The 26,703-nt window shown below is 57.8% G+C and overlaps 2 protein-coding genes and 1 long non-coding RNA gene across 16 annotated transcripts in view; 1 reads left to right on the top strand and 2 right to left on the bottom strand.

The window, feature by feature from the left end:
* The first annotated feature begins 781 nt into the window (after positions 1 to 781).
* Positions 782 to 3,965, top strand: LOC113615713 (uncharacterized). The gene is made up of 2 exons (XR_003431092.1): positions 782 to 2,166; positions 2,601 to 3,965. It is a non-coding gene; the product is annotated as an uncharacterized LOC113615713 (long non-coding RNA).
* On the bottom strand, positions 3,656 to 10,015 carry ABTB1 (ankyrin repeat and BTB domain containing 1). Of its 12 annotated transcripts, none has more exons than XM_027098438.1 (12): positions 9,884 to 10,015; positions 8,670 to 8,732; positions 8,525 to 8,580; positions 7,511 to 7,655; positions 7,225 to 7,384; positions 7,081 to 7,126; positions 6,717 to 6,941; positions 6,511 to 6,629; positions 6,151 to 6,246; positions 5,882 to 6,049; positions 4,911 to 5,111; positions 3,656 to 4,845 (listed from the first exon to the last, which is right to left on the bottom strand). In XM_027098438.1, the coding sequence occupies exons 1-12, from the start codon at positions 9,937 to 9,939 to the stop codon at positions 4,639 to 4,641; spliced, it is 1,542 nt and encodes a 513-aa protein (XP_026954239.1). In that variant the 5' UTR covers positions 9,940 to 10,015; the 3' UTR covers positions 3,656 to 4,638. The 12 variants fall into 12 exon arrangements, with proteins under 12 accessions (XP_026954239.1, XP_026954240.1, XP_026954241.1 ...); XM_027098439.1 differs by having other exon boundaries at positions 6,717 to 6,818; positions 9,884 to 10,014; XM_027098440.1 differs by having other exon boundaries at positions 6,723 to 6,818; positions 9,884 to 10,014.
* A 194-nt stretch (positions 10,016 to 10,209) lies between these two features.
* PODXL2 (podocalyxin like 2) overlaps positions 10,210 to 26,703 on the bottom strand; it is a 41,087-nt gene continuing 24,593 nt past the window's right edge. For 2 of the 3 annotated variants that reach the window (XM_027098429.1, XM_027098430.1), the window contains exons 3-8: positions 19,768 to 20,489; positions 19,054 to 19,128; positions 14,337 to 14,493; positions 13,946 to 14,007; positions 11,167 to 11,346; positions 10,210 to 10,539 (exon numbers count right to left, since the gene is read on the bottom strand). In XM_027098429.1, the coding sequence (XP_026954230.1) occupies positions 10,327 to 10,539; positions 11,167 to 11,346; positions 13,946 to 14,007; positions 14,337 to 14,493; positions 19,054 to 19,128; positions 19,768 to 20,489 (1,409 nt within the window). In that variant the 3' untranslated portion in view covers positions 10,210 to 10,326. The remainder of the gene's footprint in view (positions 10,540 to 11,166; positions 11,347 to 13,945; positions 14,008 to 14,336; positions 14,494 to 19,053; positions 19,129 to 19,767; positions 20,490 to 26,703) is intronic. The other variant, XM_027098431.1, reaches the window with a different exon arrangement.

Here is a 26,703-nt window from a genome sequence, read left to right as displayed (position 1 = left end):
CTGTGCAAAAGCTTTTAAGTTTATTTAGGTCCCCTTTGTTTACTTTGGTTTTTATTTCTGTTACTCTAGGAGGTGGATTGCAAGAGACCTTGCTGCGATTTATGTCATAGAGTGTTCTGCCTGTGTTTTCCTGTGAGTTCCATAGTGTCCAGCCTTACATTTAGGTCTTTAATCCATTTCGAGTTTATTTTGTGTATGGTGTTAGAGGATGTTCTAAAGTAAGTCCCCTACATAGGAATGAGTCCTGTTCCGAGAGCGCATGCGTAAGTCGTTTGTTTATAAGTCCAACAAAGTTAGCCTAGGTACCCAGCTAACACGATGGGCTATGTAGTACTGTACTGTAATAGGTTTATAAGGCTTTTCACACAAATAATACATAAACACAAAAAATAAAACATTTCCTTTTTTTTTTTTTTTTTTGCGGTCTGCGGGCCTCTCACTGTTGTGGCCTCTCCCATTGCGGAGCACAGGCTCCGGACGCGCAGGTTCAGTGGCCATGGCTCACGGGCCCAGCCACTCCACGGCATGTGGGATCTTCCTGGTCCGGGGTCCCCTGCATCGGCAGGCGGACTCTCAACCACTGCACCACCAGGGAAGCCCAAAACATTTTTAATCTTACAGTACAGTACCTTGAAAAGTACAGTAGTGCAACAGCTAGGATACAAGGGCTGGCATCAAGTGAACAGGCAAGAAGAGTTACTGACTGAGGAGGGAGAGGAGGTGGGAGACAGTGGAGCTGAAGCATCGTCAGCAATAGGAGACGGAGGGCGAGCTGCAGTTTCACTCACGCCTGACGTTAGTGGAACACATATTTCGTTCGCAACTTGAAGGTTTGTATGTAGGGGACTTACAGTAATTTCATTGTTTTACATATAGTTGTCCAGTTTTAGGGCTGTGGTTTTCTTGGTCTGGTGTCTGCCCCCTGCTGGGCAAGGCTGGTCTAGCGGCCTGAGCAGGCTCCCTGGAGGGTAGGGCAGGTGCCTGCCCACTGGTGGGTGGAGCTGCGCCGTCTGGTGGGCAGGGCCGTGTCCCAGGGGGCTGTGAGCTCAGCAGGTCCCAAGGCAGCCTGTCAGCTGACGGGTGGGGCTCTGTCCCCCAGGGGGCTGTTTGGCCCAAGGCTCCCAGCACTGGGCCTACAGGCTGTTGGGTGGTGCTTGGTTTTGGCGCTCACAGGCCAAGATGTCAGCCCAGCAGCACAGCAGCTGTGTTCACGGGCCGAATGTCCCCCAGTGTATCTGCCACCGGCATCTGTGTCCCCAGGGTGAGCCTCAACCGCCCCCCACCTCTGCAGGAGACCCTCCAAGAACAGCAGGTAGGTCTGGCCCAGGCTCCCATCAAATTACTGCTTCTGCCCTGGGTTCTGGTGCGTGTGAGGTTTTGTGCGGCCCTTGAGGAGTGGGGTCTCTGCTCCCTCGTCCTGTGGGGCCCCTGCAGTCAAGGCCCGCTGTCTTCACAGCCAGATGCTCTGGGGGCTCCCGGTGCCGGACCCCCGGGCTGGGGAGCCTGACGGGGGGCTCAGAGCTCTCACTCCTCGGGGGGAACCTCTGCAGGGTCATTATTCTCCAGTGTGTGGGTTGCCCACCTGGGGCTAAGGGACTCCTGCTGTCTCGTCGTCGTTCCTTCTTTATGTCTTTAGCTAAGGGACTCCTACTGTCTCGTCGTCGTCGTTCCTTCTTTATGTCTTTAGCGATAGAAGATATTTTCTGGCAGCGTTTGGTCTTTTCCGTGGATGGTGGTTCTGCAGGTGGTTGTGATGTTGGTGTGCTCGTGAGAGGAGGTGAGCTGCTCTCCTGAGATGACTTGTGATGAAATTTTCAATCATTTTGGAATAGGTCCCACGGGGTGGCCAGAGCTGGCTGTCCCCTGTGCAGAGGCCCCCTGGGTGGCACGTAGACCTGAAGGACGGTCCCCTCCCAAGGCCTGCACTCCTCCTACAGCCCAAGCCTCAAGGGGTTGACTGTGGGCAGTATCCTCTCTGGGCTGTTCCTGCCTCCTGGGAGCACCCACAGAGCACAGACTCCTGCTGAGGGCCATCACGTGGCAGGTGCCCCATGGTCTTGGGGCTGCCCCCAGATCCAGGACGGGGTGACACAGCTTGCCTCATCTTGGTGGGGCAGGAAGAGGGACGATGGAGCGCCAGGCCGGCCCAGCAGGGGAGAGCACGAGGTGAGCATGAGAGGGGCGTGTCCGAGGGGCTCGGGGTAGGTGGGAAGGGAGCACAGGTTGGTCCCAGGACTGGGACTCAGGGACGGAGAGCTCCAGCAGCAGCAGCACCCCGCCCGGGACGGTGCGTGGGGGGAGCCTGCGGTGGGGGTGCAGTGCTGGGACCAGCCACAGCGGGGAGCCACCCGCCCTGACCGGAGGTGTCTGGAGCCTGGGGTAGAGGACACGGCGGTGGCCAGGTGGGGGCTGGGTGGGAGCAGCAGCTGCTGTCCCACTCACGGCCCTGAGTGTGTGGCTTCCAGCCCGTGGACCAAGGAGGCTGCTCCTGCCACAGCATCCTTATCCCAGCCCACTGGGAGGGAGGAAAGGAGAGGGGCAGGGTGAGCTTTGCAAGGACGAAACCAGAGACCCCATCTGCCGTTTCTGCTCACATCTAGGACCTGGTGGCGTGGCCACGGCTCAAGGCAGCAGGGAAGCTGGGAAATGAGCCAGGTGCCCACAGCAAAGGGCGGGCACAGAGCTCAGAGAGACAGCAGGCTGTGCCCAGGAACCAGGCATGCACCCCAGGCTTTCCAGGAGGGGAGACCTGGGCTCAGCATCCACCTGGAAGATGCCAACACGGCAGGTAAGAGTGAGCTAGAGGTGAGGCAGGGCCCCAACTGGGGCCGAGCTGGCAGGAGGCGGCTACCGTGGAGGCTGGGTGACAGCTACCTCGAGGGCCGAGGAATCAGGAGAACACGAGTGTCCATCTCCACGACTCCATGGGTAAGAAGGGGCTACACCACGTGCCCAGAATTGCTCGTGTCCCATCTTCCAGGAACGAGGTGAGTTCACGTCGAGGTTCAGTGGGCTGAGCCCCACCCCTGCTGGTGCCTCCTCAGGACCCCGTCTCACTCCAGGTTTGGTGGTTGGTAGTACTGCTCCCACTTAGACCGATAAGGATGCTGGGGCTCTGATGTGCTCTAGCCCAGGTCCCCGGCCCACGTGCAAGACAGCCGCTGCCTCCCCGAGGTGCAGGTGGTGACCACCCAGGTGCAGGGTGCTGATGGGACTCCGAGAACTAAGCCACTGGCCGGGGGGGTGGGGGGCTGGAGTGCCTGAGGGCAGCTTCCTGGCTCCAGGGCCCCCCCCCCTGCAGAAGTCCCTGCCTGAGGCTGTGCTTCAGACTTTTACCAAAGTGAGAATTTTTATGCTAGTAGAGTGCTCCAGGAATGAAGGCTGCCCCTCGCCCTGGCAAGAGCACTCCTAACTTTGTGACGGCACCCTCACTCCTCCTCACTCTGCCGCATTGAGGCAGACACTGAAAGCTATGTAGGAGTTTTCCAGGTGGAGGAGCAAACATATGCATGCCTTTTTTTTTTTTTTTGCAGGTGGGAAGATTATTATAGGATGGGTTAAAAAAACGTATATCTTTAGGTAAGAGCCAGGACTAGGGCGAGGCAAGTGAGGCACTCCCCTCAGGCACACAAGGGTGCACCAAAAATCATAGTCATTAAAAATAAGCAATAGTTTAATGTAATACTTTACTTTCAAATCAAAATTAATGATGAACTTTCAAAGCAGGATTCCTGGTTGTCTTTTGCTCCAGTCCCCCGGGACTCGGCACAGCACGGTCGGTCGGCTTGTGGCCGCTGCCCCGCCGGCAGGCCCTCTTCGCCCTTACACTCCACTTTACATACAAGCCGTTTTTCTTTTCTGTTTTTGCTTACTCTGTTAACGGTTGATCTGTTTTTCCCAATGGGATCTTGTGATGGAATAGAATGCATATAATATTTCCTAGTAAAATGTATGGAAATTTTTGATTCAACAGTGTTCACTTCGAGGAGGCCCTGGGCTGAGGGTAAAACAGTGGCTTCCATCCTCAGCACCCCCTGGACTGATACGCACCACAGCCAGTGGCTGAGGCGGGTGCAGGGAGCCAGGCCAGGTCTGCTTAGCTGGGGCCCTGCGCCCCAAGGTGCAGGCTGGGCTGAGGCCCCACGGCGAGCCGTGTGAGCAGCTGCTCAGTAAGCGAGCTCAGAAGCCCTGCCTTAGCTCACCTGAGGGCAAACACCTCTGGTCCCACGAAACCTCCCAGGGCCAAGGGGAAACCCTGTCCCCAAGGGGAGTCTGGTCATCAGAGGGGCTACTCAGACCCACAGACGCGGGGCCCTGACCCGAGCTCCCCCGACCCTGTCCCTGGTACACAGGCTCCCACGGTGAATTCAAGCTTTATTGCCGCCTCCGCCCAGGAAAGCATGCGAGGAGGGGCCAGGAGCAGGTGGGACGTGGGAGGGAGGCCCTAAGAAACGGCCCGCCAGGTTTCCCTGAGTGGTGCCCAGCCCCAGGGTCTTGGGGCTGGTTTGTGCTGCGGGAGAGGCCTCATCCCCAGGTGCCCCTCCCCGGGGTCCCCAGGCACAAAGAGGAGGGGAGCCCGGCCGAGCGCCTACCGGCGCGGTGACGCCCCGAGCTCACAGACCACATGGCGCGCAGCCCTCAGCAGTCCAGGCCGACAGACGCCAGCAGGTCCTCCAGCGCCCGCAGCTGCCGCTCTGCCTGCTCCATGGCGCTGCACGTCTGCGCGGTGCTGCCCAAGTGGAAGCGGATGTCGTCCACCAGCGGGATGGAGTCCGTCTCCTGCCGGGCCGTCACGGCCGCGGCCTCCTCCTTCACCGCCTCCACGAAGTCCTCCCGCTCCAGCAGCTGCGGACAGGCCAGCTCAGGGCACGCCCGCCACCCACCCTCAGCCACCCCGGGCCCACGCTCACCTTCTCGATGACCTTGGCCATGTACTTCGTGCACTGGTCCTCCAGGCGCGCCAGGCCAAACAGCTTGGCCACGCGCCACACGCCCACCACGCTGTCCTCGTCCAGCAGCTGGGCCAGGCCACGGCCACACAGCTGCTTCAGGCCTGGCAACAGGTACACGTCAGCCACACTCAGCACGTCGTAGGCCAACTCGGGAGGCAGCTGTGAAGAGAACGGAGGTGAGGAAGGGCACCCGAGACTTAAGAATGGGGTCCACGGGCCGAGCCAGGGGCTCACGTTGCAGGCCAGCTCTGCCCCGAGCCCCACAGCCAGAGCCCATGTTTCCCACCTGCTGTGGCAAGCACGGCCTCCAGAGGACGAGGGAAGCTGGGTGCAACTTTCACCCAGTCCAGGCGGGGACACCTGCTTGGCCGTCACCCCGTTCTCTGGGAGCAGCTGTGACAGGGATCCTACAGCCCACTGACCCCTTCTGGGAGGAAGTGTGCTAACCCTGCCCTGGGCACTCACCGCAGAGAGAGAAACAAACAAGAAACAAACCCCCTTCCTCAGTCACCATATTACTACAGTGACCAGCACACACGCGCACAAGCAGGCAGTGCGCACCTGCCGCCTCCTCACCTGGGGCAGCTGCCTCGGGGCAGCCAAAGGGCCCTGTGGTGACCCCAACGCATCCCCACTGTTGCAGGAATTCAGGGTGACTGTCCCCACCCACCCCGTGGCTGGAAAACTTGGGGACCTCAGGTGGCTACACTGTGTCTCCAAGTGCCAGGTGCTCATGCCATGAGTCTTGTCACTCATTCTTGCCCTGAAACCAGGGCCCCTCCACCTGATAGAAAAGTTCACACAGGACCCACACTCCAGCCTCATGGAGAACAGGCCTCCCAGAGCCAGTCCAGACCTGGGCGCTCCCTCTAAGCCCCGTGGTGACGTGGCCTGTGTAGCCCCCCACAAGCCCTGCCCAGCGCGCACACCTCGGTGTGGTCACTGTAGACGTAGTACAGCACATGGGTGAAGATGGCGGGCGAGACGTCGTGCAGGGTGATGGCCAGGAGGCCGCCTGACGCCTCCAGCTCCTCGTTCTCGCGGAAGTGGTCATCCAGCAGGGCCCGGAAGTAATCGCTGCGGCCACAGAAGAAGGCCTGTGGGAGGCTGGGCTCAGGATGGGCCAAGACTTGTGCCTGGAGGAGCTGGCCCGGGGCTTAAGGCAGGGGTGGGGGTCCGGAGGGAAAAAACTTAGTACCTTGTGACAGAGGAAGCTGTAACCGTCCACTCGGAAGCAGACATCAGGACAGCTGCTGAAGCCGTCGCAAGGGAAGGGCAGCTCGCCAAGATCACCCTGGCGGGGGACAGCAGAGCAGGTGCCACCAGAGCAGGCGCCACCAGAGCAGGCAGGAGACGGGAGAGCAGCCGGCCCCGGCCAAGAGCCCGTTCTAGCTCATCCTGGAGGACGACCGCTGCCCCGCGTTGACTTAGACACAAGCCAACTAAAGCAAGCAGGCTAGCTCAGAAAAGGGAGGCAACTGGGCTCTAGGCTTAAACCGCATACCCGTCCCCAGACACGCCCCCTACCCACAAGCCCAGCCCAGGCGGGTGTGCTTACCCGGAGCTCGGGGGGCAGGGCACAGTCGGCCAGCAGGGCCAGGTCCTCCCGCAGCCGGGGGTCTACCTGGGGGGGCTCAATGGTCAGCACCTTCACACACGTGCCTGGCTTGGAAGCCACTGTGGAGGGGAGAACGCAGCTTCAGGGAGCCGGGCGGCCCGCCAGCTGCTGCCTGAGGCCCCGGACCCCAAGTCCTGGACACGCACACTCACACTTGGCCTCCAGGTCGCCGAGCAGGTCCCACAGCTGGCACTGCTTGGCCAGACGCTCACAGTCGCCGACATGCTCCACACCGACGTCCAGGCAGCCTGGGTATGGGTGCAGGGCTGGGGGGAGGCTCAGAGCCTGAGGGGGCCCTCGGCTGCCCCGCGGCCGTGCCTCGGCCCACCACCCGAGTTCTACAGGACCCGGGACAGACGAGAAGGGCTCCTCTGTGGGTGGGAAAACCCAGCCCAGGAGGCAGCTGGAACCACCCTGCACCCCAGGGGATGAGCCCCAGGAGAGAAAAAGTGGCGCCAAAGCCACGTCTGGGTGTGCTGCAGCCCCTCCCTACCCAGACCCAGGGCTCACCTGTGTACAGGTACTGCAGGAGGGCCCCAAAGGCCACGGGGTTGATCTGCAGGCAGAGACCGCAGGGAGACAAGGTCAGAGACAGCCGCTCAACACAAATTCCCTGCTCACCCTCTGCCCTCCCCATCCCCGGGAGGGACGCACCAGAGGGTGCCTGAGGACCACGACACTCTTGCCCTTCCATTTGGTGTCGAGCATGTGTGCGAAGTAGGTGCTGCGAGCACCCAGGATGCAGCGATGTGCCCGGAAGGACTTGCCGTGCACTAAGAAGACCACGTCGCTGTGGATGCCCTGCTCCAGGAGGCTGGGGGCAGTGGAGGGGGTCCTCAGCAGTGCCGCCCCCAAGTCCCCCCACTGCCCCCCCTCAGCCCCACACCAGCCACGCCCACCACAGAGCCTCTGTGCAGGGCTGTCTCGCGCTCAGTCTCACCGCAGCAGGCAGCTATAGTAGTAGTCCCGCCGCCGGTAGGAGGCCGTCACCTGCTTGTAGTCACGCAGGGCCCGGCGGATGGCCTCGCTCTGGGCCCCGTAGAGACAGCGCTCCCCATCGAAGGTGTTGGCCTCGCAGCGGGCTCCTGGGGACGGCAGGGCTGCCCAATCTGCAGGGCCATGGGGCTGCCCGCCACAGCTGGGGAGGGGCCTGGGGGAGAGGCGCAACTCCCCCTCCCCACCCCACCTACGGGGCCCGAGTCGCCCTGGGCCTGCTCGTGCCCCAGCATCCTCCCTGCCGGGGCCCAGGCACACGCCACACGCCACACACCACACAAAACAGACGGCTTGGAGGCCGGCCCTAATCTGTGCACTGGCAGTCTGGGGACACACCCTAGGCAGAAGAGTCCCCCGTCCTCACCTAACTGAGGTTCCTGGGGCAGAAAGACATACACAGGTTAGCAAATGACGTCAGGTGCTCTGAAAAAAAAGCTAAGCAAGATGAAGGGTGACAGTGGTGGCAGCTGCCACAGGAGAGGCTGTGGAAGGTCACTGTGGCAGAAACAAGGTGCAGAGACGTGAAATGAGTGAGAGCCATGCTAAGACCTGGGAAAGGCCTTCTGAGCAAAAGGAACAGCAAGTGCAAAGGCCCTGAGCGGCACGTGGGGAGGCAGCAGAGGGCTGGCGGGGCGGGAGGGGGCGCCTGTCAAGGAGCAGCTCAGGGCAGGCCAGGTTCTCTAGCTCATGGGAAACACAGCAGGGAAGGCACTCAGGCCAGGAAGCAGGTCACACTGGCCGTGGGGCATGCCCACTGTGGCAAGGACAACACACGGTAGAGGACAGGGAGGGGCAGCCGCAGGGACGCTGACCCGGGGCTGCGGAGCTGAGGGGAGAACCGGCTCTGAGGGCAGAGCTAAGGGCATTGCTGACGGGGTGCGGGACTGAGAGGGGATGCCAGGGCCCCTGGGCACAGCCCACGTCCACCGCCCCACCCAGCCCTGCCCTGCGCACTCACCGTTGGCTAGCAGGTAGAGCACCAGCTCTTCGTGTCCACAGAGGCAGGCATAGTACCTGAGAGGGAGATGGGCGGGGCAGGGGCGCTGTCAGGCCTGCAGGCCCCGCCCACCCTACCCACCCCCTGCCCCCCCCCCGGCACTCACAAGGGGGTGCTGTCCCACTTGTCCCGCACATTCACCTCCACGTCTCGCTGCTCCAGCAGGTACCTGGGCAGGGGAGGTCAGAGCCTAGGTCAGGATGGGTTTGGGGTCTGGAGAGGAGACCTGCGGAAGGGGAAGGAGGAAAGCCTCCCCAGGTGAGGGCAGAGACCAGAGCAGGACAGGCGTTTAAGGCAAAGGAGCCACGAAGAGTGGATGTGGGAGCCCCTGGGCGTCGGAGGCCCCAGAGCTGAAGAGGCTGAGCATCTGGGCTGAAGGCTTAAGGGAGGGAGGGAGGGAAGGAGGGGGGGGGAGGAGGAGGAGGAGGAGGGGGAGGAGGAGGGGGAGGAGGAGGAGGGGGGGGGCCCTGCCTCCACCCGAACCCTCGGGCTGCATGGGGTGGCAGGTTAGCCTTCCCAGGGCAGAGGGACTGGAGGTGGACAGGACGACCAGGAGACTTGCAGGCGTCCTGGCAGCGTGGAAACGAAAAATGGACAGATTATATAGAAGGCGGAAGTCAGGAAACAAAGCAGCAGAGGAGAAGGGTGAGGGGAGACCACGAAGAATGGTGATGGACAGGAACCCACTTCGAGGAGATGCCCAGGTTGGATCTCAGAGTGCACCACACTTTGGGGGCTACCAACTAACTCCCAGGTGTCACCCGACCCTGGGGAGGAGCCCGGAGAAGCTGCGGGGCTCAGGAAGTCCCCGACTGGCCCAGGGGAGGGCGCCAGGGGAGGTCGGGACCAGGGATGGGGGAAGGAAAACAGGTGCCTCATATCCCACATCAGCAGCCCCCTCCCCTCCCCGTGCGGCCCGCGGAGACGGCGATTGCAGCACCCGGGCTGCGTCAACCGCAATTAGGAGTTCCCGAACTTCTGAGAACCAGAGGCTGGTTCCGGGCCACAGGCGTTCCCAGCGCGGGGTCCGCAGCTCATCAGAGGAGCCACGTAGGGGGCGTCCCAGGCCTGCCCCCAGGGTCTGACCTCCGGGCCCTTCTCTTCTCTCTGCCCCTCTCCGCCTCCTTCGGGCGTCCGCGTGGCAGTCCTCCCCTCCGGGACTCCCGGAAAAAGTCACGCCAGCACCCGACCCCCGCGCCCCCGCTCAGAGAGCTGCCTGGACCGGGGCGGTCCTGCTTCGGCGCCCGGGCCGCCCCCCACCCCGGCCAGGCGCTCCGCGGGCGGCCGACTCACACCCTCCTCGGGGCCACGGCTCCTCACCGCACTCGGCCCACGTCCCCCTTCCTGCAGCTGGAGAACAGGTCGCAGGTATCCATGGCGCGGACGTCCCCGACCCCGGCCCGGCGACCCCAGGGCAGCGGCGAAGCCCCGCCGGATATAAACACGCCCCGCCCGCTCCGCCCCGCCCGCTCCGCAGCGGCGCCTGGCGCCCGGAGGACCGACCCGGGATGTGCCCGCCCCGCCCCGCCCCTTAGTCCACCGCCTCCGCTTATCACACACGTTCTCCCCCCACTCCGCCCCCAAGCGCAAAAACCAGTCGCGCAGGCGGAGGCGCGGGGCCCGGCGTGCTCTCCGGGCGGCTTTAATGGGGTCCCGGGGCAGCCCCTCGGGGCGTCGGGTGGGGACGGGGATGGGGCCGAGGTGCGTCGTGAGTCGGGGGAAAGCGGGGACCCCGCGCCGAGGGCCGGGCGGGGCACAGCCCCTCACAGGTGCGTGTCCTCCTCGAATACGTCCGAGTCCTCGGGGTCGCGCTTGTCCCCCATGAGCGCGCTCCAGCCCCCCGGGCCGTTGACGGCGCCGCCGCCGTTCAGGCTGGGCTGCTTCTCCTGCATCTCCGACTGGCTGTCGCTGGCCACGTCCAGCGTGGGGTTGTCGTGGCAGCCGTTCTCCACGAAGCGCAGCTCCTCGCCGTGCGACTGCGGCGGGAGGGGCCGCTGGGAGAGCACGCCGGGCCCCCGCCGCCCCCGCTTCATCCCTTCACCGGGCCTCAGGCCGGCGGCCAAACCGCACGCAGGGAACCCCAGCGGACCCTGATGGACGCAGGCCCTTTCGGCTCTGGGTCCTTTCTTAAAATGACTACTGACCCTGCACACGGAACAGACCCATGGCCTCCCTGACACCATCTGGTCCCTCCCGCCAGCACCGACCCCTTCTAAAGGGGCTCATGGGAAACAGGAGCTTTGTGCCCGGGCCCCTCCTTTGCGGGGAGCCGCCAGGCTGCTGGAGCCTCCTGTTGACGCCAAGCCCCCAAGCCAGGGCCTGTCTGATGAGGCATCCACAGGAGCCCAGGCCTGCAAGGCCGCCCGCCCCCCAGCAGCGGCCCTGCGGGTGCAGCCAACGTCCCGCTCCCTGCACCTCCAGCACCTAATGCGAGGCCGGCGCCCTGCAGAGGGCAACTGGGGGCCAGGCCCTGCACTAGCGCCTCACCCGCAGTCACCCCACCGGCAGATGGGGACACTGAGCCTCAGATGCCTGAGCTGGGCACCCCCTCACCGGCACCACCGCGGCCCAGCCCCCTGCCCCTGAGCTCCACGCTCGCTCACCACGTGTTTCAGCTTGGGCAGCCGGCGCTGCCAGCAGTTATAGAGCAGGCCGAGCACGATGATGATGACGCAGATGGCGCCGATGGCCACCAGCACCACAAAGAGCGTCCCGTAGTCGCTGCGTACCTGGCTGGCCCGCGCCTGGCAGCTGCCGGTGGTGGAGTAGTTCTGGATGCCAATCTGGGGGTGGGAGGGCCCGGTTCCTTAGCCGAGATCCTAGGGTGCCAGGGCTCCCCACAGGGCCCTTGGGGTTGGAGCTCAGGGACGGGGAACAGGCTTGCCCGATCTCCAGCCCACGCTGCCTGAGGGCGCCTCCACCCCCAGACTCCTCACAAACCCTGCTGCAGGCGGCCTTTGGCCCTAAACCCACCTGGTGGTGGCCCTAACCCCCCACTGAGGTTGGCCCCATGCCAGCAGTCACAATCCACACAGTCCCCACCAGCTTGAAAAAGGACACGAGCAGTTGTCAAGCTCTCTCCTCACATTCTCCACCACACACCGCAAGGAACTGCAAACACAGCTTCTACCTTGGGGGGCAGGGGTGTCCCGGTACCATTATGGCCATTGTGGGCCAGAGAGAGTGCACGTCCTCGGCCACCCCCAGTCTCCCAGCTTCCTCCCTCTTCCCACTGGAGTGGTCACCAATGTCATGTAGCGCCCAGCACCCCCGACACTGCGTTGTCTCGAGTGGGCGGCCTTCTCTGGCCAAGTGTCTGCTCTGTCCCCACCGGGTCAGGCAGACACTCTCCACAATCAGCATCTCGGGTGGAGGAAAGCAGGAACGGCGAGGTGCCGTGATCAGATGACAGGCGCCAGGGTGAGGGCGCCGTCCACCGGCTCCGGCGCAGAGACCTGGGAGTCCCCCTTTCTAAAGCCAGGTATTAGCTCTTCTTCCTGTGAACCACCTGTATATTTCCAGCACTTTCTCTATTCTCTTTTAAGTTACCACGGCTCAGGTCTCCTGCTAGACTCACCACCAATGCACGTGCTAAATCTGCCCACTAACATATGTCCAAAGACCCAGCATGCCTTTCGGCCGAATCAGTCCGAATGAAACGTCCGGAAAAGCCAGAACACCCAGGGGAGGGGAGAAGCAGAAGGGTCTGTAAAAAAGGTCAAACCCCACTTTCCACCAGCCCCCCAGTGTTCGTGAACCCCAAGTCTCACAACTGGACCGGCCCCCGTGGCTACCCAGGTGGTGTAGGTAGAGCATCACGGCGAAAGGCCCAGGCTCTCGAATCTCGCAGGCCTGGTCCAAAGCCTGGCTCAGCCACGCACTCGCTGTGCCATTTTGGGCAAGTCACCTCCCTGCTCTGGGTTTCAGCTCCCGTCTTAAATGGGGCACCTATGGTACTCAACAGGGGGCCTTATTTACTGCTTACAACCCCGGGGTGGTGCTCAGGGCCGGGTGAGAGAACCCAGTCTGGCACTCAGCACACTTATGAAAAAGCCGCAAACCACCACGGAGGCCACCCCCAGCCTGGCGTGGACTAGATGAGGAGGTGGGGCCTCAGCTCTGTCAACAAACACTGGAGGGCTCTCAAGGGACTTCCCTGGTGGTCCAGGAGCTAAGACTCCACACTCCCAATGCAGGGGGCCTGGGTTCGATCACTGGTTACGATACTAGATCCCACATGCCACAACTAAGAGTTCACATGCCACAACTAAAGATCCCTCATGCCACAACTAAGACCCGACACAGCCAAATAAATAAATATATAAAAAACAAACTAAAAACACTGCAAGGGGCTTCCCTGGTGGCGCAGTGGTTAAGAATCTGCCTGCCGATGCAGGGGACACGGGTTTGAGCCCTGGTCCGGGAAGATGCCATGGAGCAACTAAGCCGCGGAGCAACTACGCCCATGTGCCACAATTACTGAGCCTGCACTCTAGAGCCCGCAAGCCACAACCACTGAGCCCACGTGTCACAACTACTGAAGCATGCGCACCTAGAACCTGTGCTCTGCAACAAGAGAAACCACGACAATGAGAAGCCGCCGCATCACAACAGAGTAGCCCCCTCTCGCCGCAACTAGAGAAAGCCCGTGCACAGCAACGAAGACCCAACGCAGCCAAAAATAAATAAATAAATAACAAACAAACAAACAAATACTGCAGAACTCTTGAGAACTACGGGGACTGATAAGGCCCCTGGATTCCAGTGAATGGACGGGGCCTGGAGGACACGGGCTGTCCTCAAGAAGGGAGGTGAGGAACTGCACTTCCTCCTCTGGGGAAGGTGGATCTGGAGTAGAGGTCGGCCAGCCTGTCTCCTCAGCCCAGGTCCCTGGGGCTGGCCAGGTGGGCGGTGGACTGCCTGGGTCGCCCCACCCCCCACCCCGGGGCCCCCGAGCTGGCCCAGCGCCGCGACTCTCAGTGGGGAGTGCCTGGTGACACTTTCTTTTGCGCCTTTGGGAACTGTGCCACGTTCTCCCCACCCACCAGGCTTCTGCACGATTTCGAAATCTGCACGATTTCGCTTCTCTGCCGTCCACCAAAGAACTCCGCTTACCCTCCAAGATCCCCTCGGGGGGGCCCCTCCCTCTGCATCCTCTCCTGACCACCTCCCTCCACGGCTTGGGTCTGCGCCTGCTGTCGCATGTCACACGCACCGCAGCTGGTAGCTCCGTGCTCCTCGGGAGCTGGGCCTCGGAGACCGGAGACAGGAGCTGTCCAGAGCTGCTTCAGGCCGCACCCCCCCACGCAGGCCCTCACGCCTCAGGGAAGGCAGCCCCGCCCCAGAGTTTTAGGGGTGCAGGGAGCACGGCCACGCTCTTACCTCCACCAGGCTCCTGCGGATGTCGCCCAGCATGGAGAGGACGTCTTGAGTGGGCACCACCCCTAGGGAAACGCACCATCAGCACAGCCCTGGCCGCAGAGCTGCTCGGGCTCCTGACCCTCGGACCCCATCTGAGCCTCCGAGCCTCACTCCCCAGCGTGGAGCCCACACCGACCATGACCCGTACCTGCTGCCCACCCGCTGGCCCCTTCCAGAAGCCACACCCACGGCCCCTCCCCCACCACACAGAGTACACGGGCCTGCGCCTCCCTCCCGACCAGGGTGCACTCATCCTCCTTCTCTCCAGAACCCAGGCCTGTGGGCGTCACTGAGCCCTGAACCAGGCAGTCCAGCTGGGACTCAGCTTGCCCTCCCCACAGCCCCCACTCACCCTGCTCGCCCACCAAGGTCATCAGCAGGTGCCGCTCCTTCTCGCTGGGCTTGCTCAGGGAGATGTGCCAGTCCCCGTGGCGGCTGCGGCCGTGGCGGGGCAGCGCCTCCTCCACCAGGGCCAGGAGCTGCAGCCCCCGGTGCCGCCGGAACACCTCCTGCGAAGGCAGAGAGAAAGCCCCGCGTTCGGTGAGGGGTGATGCCCCCTGACCCCAGCCTCTAGGCCTGGGCCCCTCTGACCCGGGAAAGGCCAGCGGGCTGCCCAGAGTGGCTGCTCAGGGACCTCTGGGGACCACGGAGGCGGCTGTGACCCTGGCCTCGAGGGACAGTGGGCACAGGAAGACCTGAGTCCACTTGGTCCCTGCAGGCGTCCAGGTGCCCCCTCCTGCCTTGGCCTCTTGCACTCACGCGGGGCCTGGTGTCCAAACGTGTCACGTGACGGACGAGTATGTCGGGGGGGAGGACAAGAGAATGCGCGTCAATATGGCCACCGAGGTGGGAGGCATCCTCCCCAAACTCCCCTCCGCCTGTCACTGGAGAGACAGGGCTCAAAGCTGGGCAGTCAAGAAAGAGTCTGCTGTAGAGAACGAAGGTGTGGACACCGAGGCGGGAAAGCGGGGGGTGGGGATGAACTGGGAGATTGGGGTTGACATATATACACTAACATGTATAAAATAGATTAAAAAAAAAAGACGCCTGCGTCCTCGCAGGGTGCAGCGGTGCCCAGGACAATTAGCAGAGATGGCCATAATGGTAGACCCCTGGCCGCAGGGAGGGGCAGGAGAAGGGAAAGGAGACTTCTTTCCCATCTGGCGCTCTTGTGCTGCTGAGATTTCCTTCAGCTTGTACACAGGTAATCACACAAAAACAAAAACAAGAGGCTGGCAAGAGGCTGGCACTGAACAGGAACTTGGCACGGGGCAGGAGGCCTTGCCTCTGGCTCCCAGCCCGTCACCGTCCCTTCCTGGCCCGTCTGGGAAGAGGCCCTCCTCTGGCCGGGTCCCCCGACCCCTGGCCCCCAGCAGCCCCTCCCTCCTGTACGTGGGCTCCTATCTCCAATGCTCCCAGCCGCGGGGCCGCGAGCCAGGTGTCTCTGCCCATGAGACCCAGGCGTCTCTCCAGGCCAGCCTTGTGGGCTCTCCTTTCTGCTGGGGCCCAAGCTAAGGAGCGTGGCTGTCACGCTACTGACGTGATGAAGGGCCTTGTTGCCATGGCAAGTGCCCAGTGCAGGCTCTCACGAGTGTTAGGCTCAGCAGCCTAAGAGAGGCCTGCTCAGTTCCACACCTGGGAGAAGGCTGGTACCTGGAGATGGCCCGAGCGAGCGGCTCGGGAAGCCCCAGCTCCTGAAATGGCCGCTACCGTCCGTGTGTGCGCGTGCAGGGGAGGGGCAGCCGTGCCTGAGCCCTCCTTGGGGCAGCGCCTCCCCGTGTGTGTGGGGGCTGCAGCCCTGTGCGCCACCACCTGCGCACACCCCCCATTTTCAGGGTCCAGACGTTTGCCTGGCTTAAGCCCTAGACCCACAAAGTCAGTTCTGGGAGGGTCTGATGACTAGGTGTCTCATACATTCATTCTGTAGATGGGAAGTGAGTGTCAGTGGCTTTGGAATCAAATATGGACTCAAATCTTGGTTCTGCCATTCATCGGCTCTGGGACCTTTAGCAACACACTGCACCTCTCCGAGCCTCAGTTTCCCCATCTGAAAATGTGGGCATCGGGCCTAAATCCGTGGGCTTACTGTGAGGATTGAAAGGAATTATTCAGTCATAGGTGCTGGGACGACTGGGTATCTCAGCAGAAAAGAAAAAACATACCTGGACTCATAGGTCACACCATACACCAAAGTCAATTCCAGATGCATTTCAGATCTAAAGCTTTTAGAAACAAGCATGGCCTTGGAGTAGGCAAACATTTCTAAATTGGACCCGACGAAACCACTAACCATGAACGAAAAAACTGATAAGTTGGAGTATTTTATGATGAAGTTTAAAAAAATTAAGAACTTCCATTTATCAGAGGGTACTATTAAGAGGGTGAAAAGGCACCCCACAGGGTAGGAGAAAACATTTACAATATGTATACGAGACAGAGGTTTCATATCCAGGACATATAAATAATTTACAGACATCAATAAATAAAAAGTCAGATAACCCAGTCAATAAATGAGCAAAAGATCTGATGAGGCACTTGACCAAGAGGCTAAAACACACATGAAAAGCTGTCCAACTTTGTTAATCATCAGGGAAATGCAAAGTAAAGCCACAAAGTAGTGCCACCACACTACATACCTCGCAAAATGGTTAAAATGAAAAACAACACCGATGGCCGGCAGACGCGGCAGCCCCAGAGCACCCGGGTGCTGCCACGGTGTCACTGGCACAGTCACCGTGGAAAGTCGCTGGACGGTATCCAGGGAAGGTGAACGTACGCATACACGCTGACCCCACGGCGCCACCCGTTGGAATGTGCCCGGGATGTCACAGGAAGACAAATACTGTGCGATCCCACTAACATGAGGGGCCCAGAGCACTCAGATTCACAGAGACAGAAAGTAGAAGGGTGGCTGGGAGAGGGGGGAGATGGAGTTGTTTAATGGGGACAGAATTCCAGTTTCTGCAAGATGAAAAAGTTCTGGAGATCTGTTTCACAATAATGTAAATGTACTTAACACAACCGTACACTTAAAAATGATTAGAATGATAAATTTTATGTTAGATTTTTTTACAATTAAAAAATCCACCGTAAAAAATTATATTGACTAATTCGGTGGATATCAAGTATTAAATGAGAATAACAAACCAGACAAAAACAGGGAAAGCTGAATGAAAGCTATAAGCTTCTATGTGTTCTTTGGGAAAAGAACAGAGACATTAACTTTAGACTTCATTGTTCAAGTATGTGCCCCCCAAACTCCAGAGTCTCAAGTCCCCATGAAAGCCATGAGAGCTCCTTGAAGAATGTTGATTCCGTGTCCGGGGAAGGGAACATTCAAGAACAGCCTGGAACATCCTTGTGCACAGAAAGCAGGGAAACTAGCAAACACTAAAGGTTGGTCAAAAGGACTCAGAAGCCAACTCTGAGTTGAGGCTTTCACTGGCCAAAGATGGCGTTGTAGGCAACGCAGGCTGCCTGCCACTCAGTTCCACAAGGATCAAGTCTTAAGCCACTGCAGTCGCTGACCTACACTCTGAGAGGAATGCAGGACGAAGCATTCTGTGTCTGGATATATGGGCCCCCAGAGAGTTAACATGTATACTAAGGAAGAATGGCATTGACCCCAGATTCCTGCACTGTCCCACACACAGACAAGCACTCAAATCATTAACTGAGACGTCTGGTCCTCAAGGCCAGCAGTGACCTTTCCCTGAGGTCTCCGCTGCATGCGTCCCCTTCACCGAAGTTCATATGTATCCTGGCTCGTCCACCCGAGAGGCTGTCTCCCAGGCCACCGTCCTCAGTCAGACACTGAATGAACTCGACTCACAGCCCTTACCTCGTGCTTTATTTCCAGTTAACAGAGTGAGCATCAGTAAGACTAATAACTGCACTGCCCTGGATTGAAACACACCAATGATGTTACAATCTATCACTTTATAAAGATGCTGGGAAAAAGAGAACACCTCGTTGGTCACTTGTGGATTAAACGTGTGCATGTACTTTCACTTTTCTACCAAACACACTAAGCAAGAATGAAGGTTTTTTCTTTTAAGGTCTAAAACCACAAAGACAAAACCACAACAAAACAGCAGAGCAGACAAGAGCCACAGCATGTGATCACCGGAAGCGGATGGATGAGTCAGAGTTTCCCAGTTCAGCAAGCCCGAGAGAGCCAGACGCTGAGCCAGGCGGGGAGAGCTGAGGAGCACCCAGACTTCTCGCCCAACTTGCCAAACGCTCTGGATAAGCGGCACTGGCTCCCTCTGGGAGAGAGAATGGAAACGGCACCAGCACAGGACCACACTGAGAGTGTGTTTAAGAAGCAATGGACCCCTAGTTCCCCCTGACACCGCACAGCTGACAAACATCCCTTCTCCCTGCAGAAGACGGGACGCTTGTTCTTTAATGATGGTAAAATAGAGGGTCTCTGACCTTGAGGACACCAGACCCAGCCGTGGGAGGGGCTCACACTGCGCATGGGTGCGGTGAATAAACTCACCCATCAGGCACGTGTGTCCTAACACAGAAACACAGCCCTCTCCCAAGCTGCTCCCAGAACCCTGGCGGCCAGCCCCATACCCTCCCCGAAGGACAGACGTTCCTTTTTCCAAGAACCTAATCACCCAAGAGGAAGGCCCTAAAGACACTCACATTAGAAATTTTCACATGAAATGGCCCGGCCAGACCACCCTCCCGAGAAGCTACAGTGAAGCCCACCCCCAGGCTCAAAGCTTCTGACCAGCTTTTGCTGGCCCTCCTTAAACAGCACCAAACAAACGCCGCCAGACATCTGAGGAGAGGACGCATGTGGAAAATTGAGAACAAAACTAACACATGGGGAAAGCGTCCCGTACACGGAGAAAACAACTCTTCAGAAAGCAATTTCAATATCCTCATGGAGAGACGACATCACACGCAGAATCAAAAACGGAGGGGGGCAGGCGCAAAGAGCCTTGGGGATTTAAAAACCCGAGAGCCCTCTTTTCTCAGACGTTGGTGGGAGGTGGCTCCCCCCAGGGGGTCAGGCCACCCACCCCGGCCCGGCCTGCCGCACCAGCACTCACACAGTCCACGTTCTCCGCCATGTTCAGGATGATGTAGTTCTTTCCGGCTAGGTTGCTCCAGTCTTTGCAGATCACCTGTGCAAAGAAATAAGAAGGGCATCTGGAGGGAGGGTGGACGGAACCCTGTGAGAAGCTAGGAGGGCGAGGCCAGGCATGGGTGTGACAGCTGGGTGAGAGCAGACAGCCTCTGCAAGGTGACATGCCCAGGACCCGGCCAAGGTTCACCAACCCGATGTCTGGAGGGAGTGGAGGCAGGAGCTGTGTCACAGGGGCCCGGCTGCAGGGGCCGGCCTGGAAGCTTTCAAAGGCAAACTCGTGTAACGTTCTGAAGGGCAAACAGTAGCATGCCTGGGGGCCAGACGCACAGCTGACCACCTGGGACCCCTCCTTTCCTTTTGGTGTCGGGGTGGGCGGGTGAGGAGGAAAGCAGGGGCAACTGCACAGTGGTGGGGGGCGTGGAGGTGGGGCTGGCCAGAGCGCTGTCAGCACCCACCCTCAGCGGCTGTGACGAGCAGAGGGCACCCGAACCCATGACTACTGGGCGGGGGTGCCGAGCCTGTGCACCTCAGTGTGAAGAGGATGCCCGCTGCTGGGCCATGAGCTGTGCCCCCCAAAGTTCTGCCCGGGATCCACCCGCCGTCCCGGGGCCCGGCAGAGCTCTCCCCATGCCGTGAGCTGGGCATGGCCGGGCAGCCCGCGAGCACCCTCACTTACCTGCGTGGAGTCCCAGGGTGTTCTAGACGGAGTGTCGGCGGTCTGCCCTTCCTGGGGCAGCTGGCTTAGGGTTTCCCGTCCCACGGCAGCAGAGGAAGGTGTCAGCTCCGTGTCTCCAGGAGCCAGTGAGAAAGAGGCTGAGGCTCCAGGGTGCGTGGGGTCTTCGTCTGCGGCCTCAGCCCCGCCGGGAGCTTCTGTCTGAGAGAACGAGGCCGGGGACGGTCCCTCCCCCGGCCGGCCAGCCAAGCCAGCTGTTTCCGCAGTGGCCTCCTCACTGGGCTCCCAAGGGGCCTCCAACTCTAGCCCGTGCCCTGCGGCTGGCAACGCCGTGCCCCCTGCCCCCCAGTCGGCCACATCCTGACCCCCCAGGGTCACTGGACTTGGGGCGACTGTGGGCGGGGAAAGGCTTGGCTCCATGCTGCTCCCCACCTCCACACCCGAGGAGGCCTGGTCCCCAGACTCTTCGTGCCGGTGTTCGGGGGCCCCTGGGGTCTGGCTGCTGCCGGTGGGAGGAAAGCCGTGGACCTGACTTCGGGGTTCTTCTTGGGATCTGGTCACAGGCAGCAGCTGCTCCGCCTCTTCCTCCTCTGCAGGGACCACACGCCAGGGTGGCTCCACCAGGCTCATCTTGGGCAGGGGAGACGGGAGGCTCGCCCCCTCTTGACTCTGGCCCGTATCCTCTACGGGACCAGCCTTCTCAGTCAGGTCTGGGAAACCGTAATCTACGGACAGAGACGGAGAGTTCATTCGCGAGCGTCATCATTCATTGATTGCTGAGTACGTGCTGAACGGATGATGAAAAGAGCCGTGAGACCCTCAGGGGAACGGGGGGGAGGCTGGACAGTTGATCGTGTGGGAAAGGAGTGGGAAATAGTGGATTGGTGGGGACAGACTGGGGGACAAGGGCCAGGCTGGTCCTCACTTCCTTCATGGGAATAGAACGACACAATTCGGCCACTTAAGTCCCACAAACACGGGAAGGTGCGAAGCCTACACGCTCCCCAGAAGTGGCCCCGCTAACATCTGGCGCACAGGGTCCCTGCGGTGCCTTGTCTGGGCTCTCCCCGGGAGACCCCATCACGACCCTTCACCCCTTTTCTAATGGGCTGGGGTGGGCGTCTTCCAGGTGAAATCCCCCAATGAAGTCTGAGAACCCTGCGATCACAGATGACCACCACTGTCCCTAGCCAGTGCTCTTATTCTGTAAATCAGGTCCCGACTGGGAAATGCAAGATGCTGGGAGAGCAGAGAGGGGCACTGGCTGAGCCCACCCAGCGTCTGGAGCCTTCCAGCACTCACGGGGCCACTGTCGGCGGGTGGAAGGGGAGGTTCCTCTCCCTGCCATCCCTGGAACGACACTGTGAAGCAGAATACGGAGGCCTCCTGGAGACCAGGACATCTGGCTTCTCAGCGCACCCCAGGCTCCGTCAGGATAATGACACGTGAAAAGCACAGACCAGTTTTGCTGGAAGTTCATTCAAATATCAGAATCTATATCTAGGTAACAACTGTTATTGGCTGCCATTTTGTTTCAAAATAATAAATATCAAAGACAGTTCTGAAATACTGAGTAGAACTGAGAGGGCTGGGGAGGGTCTCAGGTGCTGACTGAGCTGCTCATTCTCCTCCTCCCAAATTTCTGTCAAATGACAAAATTTTTTTTTTCACTGTCAAAATGAAAGTCTAAAAAATGTAGATAAATTTCTGGGAACATGGAAAGCAGATGAGATCATAAGATCAGATAACCCCTCAGCCAAAATTAACAAAGAAAAAGTCAGCAGTGGAGGAGGGAGACTCTCTTTCCATCAGAATTAAGGAGAGAGACTACTGTGGGGTTAGCAAGGACACAGAACAGAAAGCTCAGGGAACACAAGATAATTGTTAAAATTCTAATGAGTATCCTCAGAAAGACCTAAAAATATTGCATCCCTAAAATAAGAACAGGCTAATAAGAAAATGAAGTAATCTTTAAAAAAGAAAAGTTCTTGGAAACTGAAACTCGATTGTTTAAATGTGAAAATTCGATAGAACAGCTAGAAGAAAAATCAAGGAAAAGTCATCAGAGCAAAAGCAAAAGGAAAGAAAAGCTAAAAGATACAGGTGATCAACGTACGAAGCCTAGCAACTAGCAATACGATTTTCAAAAGGATAGAAATAAAATGGAGTAACAGCCGAAGTTCCCAGGCCTCACAACGTGAATCTTCATGTTGGAAAGGTAATAGACAAGGTGAATCATAAAAGACTCACACCTAGCCTCATTCTCACAACAGTCCAACTCTCAGAGGGCTACCTATAAAGGAACAAGAAACAGATTATCAAATCATCATCAAGCTTCTAATTAATAACACTACATTGCAGGAGGGAAAAATGTGTTCAAAATTCTGAGGGAAGCTTATTTTGAACTGGGAGTTTTATACCCAACTGAACTATCATTCAAATGTGATTACAAAATAAAGACACTGTCATGTATGTAAGGATTTAAAGGTTTTCTTATCCACAGATTCTGAAAGAATGAATTAAGGAAGTTCTCCAAGAAATCCAAAAAGACATGGGAAATCAAGAAATATAAGAGAAATGTCATGAAAATCAATCTCAGGACAGAAGCTGGGAAGCAGGCCTAGAGAGCAATTATTCAAATTAGAACAAGGATCCAGAGGGCTCTAAGAATTATTACTTTTCCTAAGAAAAAGTATGATTTTTAGAAGCTGGAATGATCACTGAACTCCCACTACAACATTTAAATGAATAATTAAAACAGTCCACCACCCCCACTTTTGTTAGTTACACTCTTCAGGGCAGCAGAGACTTAGTAATTTAAGATCTTCCCCTCCTCCACCCCTGCACACACTCTGAAGGGAAGCTGACCTGTTCCCCACACAGAGCAGCTGGGGTGAGGCCTGCTGGTGGGACAGTGACCACAGAACTGCTGAAGAAACTCACGACAGCCCCTAAAACTGAGCAATCTAGTACCACCTGTACAAGCACGAGAGTGAGAAAGCAAAGCAACTGGCCTCTGAGAGAAAAGCTAATCTTGTCAACAAAGAAGCGCTTTGAAGAGCTGATCATTAACCTCTTCAGAGATTGAAGAGGCAATTACACCATAAAACAAGGAGAACAAAAATGTTTTACTTCAAGAGAAGTAAGAACTTTATAATAGACCTGTTTAAAACTGAAATGCAAAATAAAAACAGGACTGAAATGGGCTGGCTGACCGCCTGGCGGGAACCTATGTAACAGAACGTCAGATGGGTGTCTGGGCAATAAAACATATAAAAAGCCCTTACAGTCGTGCAATTTCATTCTTAGAGGATTAATCTGACAGCAACGCACAAGAATTAGATGAAGGAGGGGATGGAAGAAGGCAGAGCAGAGTTAGGGGCTTGTCGCAGTGGATCAGGAGAGATAAATGGAGTGACAATAGTGGAAGTGACGAGACAGGAATGGATGCAAGAGCCGGCCCTGGGGCAGAGGCAGCTGGCTAACGGGAGGAGGTGAGCACTGTGGGAAGAGCCATTCCATTAACAGAAACAGTGAAATCCAGAGGAAAAGGGCACTGGACACCCTCAAGAAGCAGTGGGAACAGCCAGCAGCTCAGGGAGAGCCTGGACCGTGGCAGAATGGCGAGCCACTGACCCACAGAGTCCCACTGGGGCGGGACAGTCCCCAAGGGGCAAGCTGACCAGACAGGCCCTCTACTCACCCTGATGCTGACCCGTGCCAAACACGGGGGTCACAGTGGTCATGCTGTTGGTGACATGATCTGGGAGCCAGAAGGCTTGCCACCACCTTGCTTGTCTGAGCAACGGCAAACTCCTCAGCTACCCTGGGCTTCAGTTTTTCCCGAGACAAATGAGGATGCCCATACCTAGGATTTCTAAGGCTCTTTCTAGCATGGATATTCTAAGCTTCGGAGACACTTTTGACAAATGTGTCTTATAAAAACAGCATTGAAGGCAACCACTCGTCTACTGTCCTAAACAGCATAAAATAGGAATCACTAGGTTACAAGCTCCTCTGGACAAGCAGGGGGACCTTCTTCACCTGTGTCCCCAGCACCTAACACAGAGCCTGGTGGAGTGGACAGGAGAGCAAGGCCTGCTCGCTGAGCCAGTCTCCCACCTTCCACCTCCCGCACCCAGGGTGTCCCCACAGGGAGAGAACAGAGCCTCCAGTCACGATGCAGAGTCTCCTTTACGATCTGCGTCAGCTCCTCTCCCCTCTCCCTAAATGTGACCACTTCCAAACCATCCGCCCTGGACTCACCATTTCTGCACTTCTTTCTCAGTGAGTTCACTGTTTCTGAAGACTTTCTCTATTGCCTCAACACTAAAGTCTCCCAAATTGACATCCCCCAGCAAGCCTCCACCCTTTTCCAGCCTCTCGTCTCTGGTGACTGAACAAATCACTAACTGATGCTCACCGGTGCTTGGAATCAGCAGAATTTTCTTTTTCTACTTTTTCTTACCACCTCTCAGCATCCAAAATTATTCCTTTCCCTTTTACTGTGTGATTTCAGTTTCACTGCTTATCAACCATATGGCCTTGGTCATGGAACCTAACGTCCATGTGCCACCTCTTCCTTACCTGTAAAAAGCGAAGAGTACGCAGCACACACGGCTGTGGTCTGGATTCAGTGAGATGAAGCTGGGCACCACCAACAGTACAAACACCCCGTTAATTTAAGCTCTTCCTCCACCTCCTCCTCCTCCACTACCAATATTAAAGGAATGTTCACACTGTTAAATCGTAAGAGAAAAGAGCAGCATTCTGGAAGTGCGCTCCACAAAGGAGGAGCACAGTAAGCACCTGAGTGGTAAGTCAGGATCCAGGAGAGAGGCAGGAAACGACCAATCATCTATTGACAAGCCTGCATATGATCTGAATATGGGAAATGCCTCTTACACCAGAAATGAGAACTAATGGGACGCCCACTGGGGGCACAGACTACAGAAGTATGACAGGAGGTGACACAGGGGCAGCTGGGGGACAGACCGTGGTGGGATGGAAACGGTGGTCCCAGGGGAGTGGATCCGAATGTGAATGTAGACTAACAAGCAAAGAAACTGAGCCTTGTCCAAGAGTAACCGCGCGCTGATGAACTGAGAAAGAAAAACCATGTATGACATTCCTTCCAAAAATGCAGAACCTGAATCTAATTACGAGGAAACACTAGACAAACCAAAACTGAGAAGTCTTCTACAAAATAACTGGCCTGTCTCCTTAAAAAAGCAAACATCACAATCCTGAAAGACAGACTGGAGTGTTCCAGAATAAAACAGACGGAAGACACAGGAGAACTAAATGCAGGACATGATCCTGGACTGAACAGCGAAGTGGGAAGAGTAACTTTTTTTTTTTTTTTTTTTTGCTACTAAGGACATTGCTGGGAAAACTGGCAAAGTTTGAATAAAGTTTGTAGTTATATAACAGTATTGTATCGATGTCAATTTCCTGATTTTGATCATGGTACTGTGGTTTGGTAACAGAATGTCTTTGTTAAGAAATACACATTGAAGTACTTAAGGGTCAAGAGGAATTTGCCTGCAACTTATTGTCAAGTGATTTAGGAAAAACTCTCCTATATACATCCATATATACATACACAGAATAACAAAGCAAATGTGACAGAATGTTAATAATGGGGGATCTAAGTGAAGGGTATATGGGAATTATTCTTGGAAGTTTTCTGCAAACACAAAGTTACCCACCAGAAAACAGAGAAGGCAGGGGACAGGGCAGGCTGTGTGGACTAACAGTTTCTGACCTCCAGGAGAAAGGAATACAGGTGCACAAGGCAGGTGAACAATCCCGGGGGGAAGAAGCGGAGCGTTCGTCCCACTCAGGTGTCCAAGGGAGGAAGACCAAGATTCCAGAGGGTAGCGACCTTGGAGGAATGAGGAAGCCTCAGCACTCACCTTGCAGGGACCAGGAGTAAAATGACAATGGAGGAAAAGGAGAGGGATGGAGATGGGCAGAGTGAAGAGGTGGGAGAAGGGGACTACTGGGAAGAGGGGGTAGGGGACTGCAGCGGGTAGGAGGGGACTGGAGGGGGGAAGAGGAGGGGACTGGAGGAGGGAGGAGGGGACTGGAGCGGGTAGAAGGGGACTGCTGGGAGGAGGGAGGAGGGGACTGGAGCGGGGAGGAGGGGACTGGAGGGAGGGAGGAGAGGAATGGAGGGACAGGGAGGAGGGGACTGGTGAGAGGGGGAGAGGATTGGAGGGAGGGGGAGGAGGGGACTGGAGGGAGGGGGTAGGGCTAGAGGGAGGTCATGGAGAAAATGCACCAGAAATTGCAGGATGAAGGGAGGGAATGCGTCTCCTCCCCAGGCGAGGTGGCCCCTACCAGCACTCCCGTCTCCGGGAGCAGCATCAAGCATGGCCTGATGCCCCAAATCCTGGACACCAGACCAGACACTTGTCCACTGACAGCCCCATGGACGTGGAGAGTGGTGCTCCATCCTGCTAGTAGCCCAGGCTTTGCCCTCCTTTTCCACCTGCTTCAGGCGTTGGAGTAAGGTTCCACAAACCCCAATAGCCTGTCAGGGACAAACACACCACATATCTGGACACAGGTGTGAGCAAGCAGAGATGCCCAGGAGACACGTTCGCGACAGCCTGAAAGCAAGTCAAAGCCTGTCCCTGTGCCCCGGAGGGCGGTCACAGCGGGGGCAATGGAGAGACAGTAAAGGTCCCTCACAGAGCAGGTCCCCCAGGCAGAGGCTCCAGCTTGGCCTCAAAGGGTGGAGGGTCAAGGAGTGGCCACGCTGCCCGGGGCTCAGCCAGCCAGGTGCCCTCACTATCCCTGAGATACCAGAGGCCCACCGGGGACCTCGTCCAATGCACCTGCCCCCATCAGCTCCCCTGCCTGAAACACTGGCCGACAGTGCGGGGAGCAACAGCACGCCCAAGTGGTTCCGCTGGAAACGACATCTTCCCC

The sequence above is a fragment of the Aethalodelphis obliquidens genome, unplaced genomic scaffold (genome assembly GCF_003676395.1).
Source record: "Aethalodelphis obliquidens isolate GAN/ISIS:26980383/991018 unplaced genomic scaffold, ASM367639v1 scaffold123, whole genome shotgun sequence".
In the NCBI taxonomy this organism is placed as follows: Eukaryota; Metazoa; Chordata; class Mammalia; order Artiodactyla; family Delphinidae; genus Aethalodelphis; species Aethalodelphis obliquidens.
Note: the sequence above shows the minus strand (reverse complement) of the source record. Positions and strands in the feature narration are given on the sequence as shown.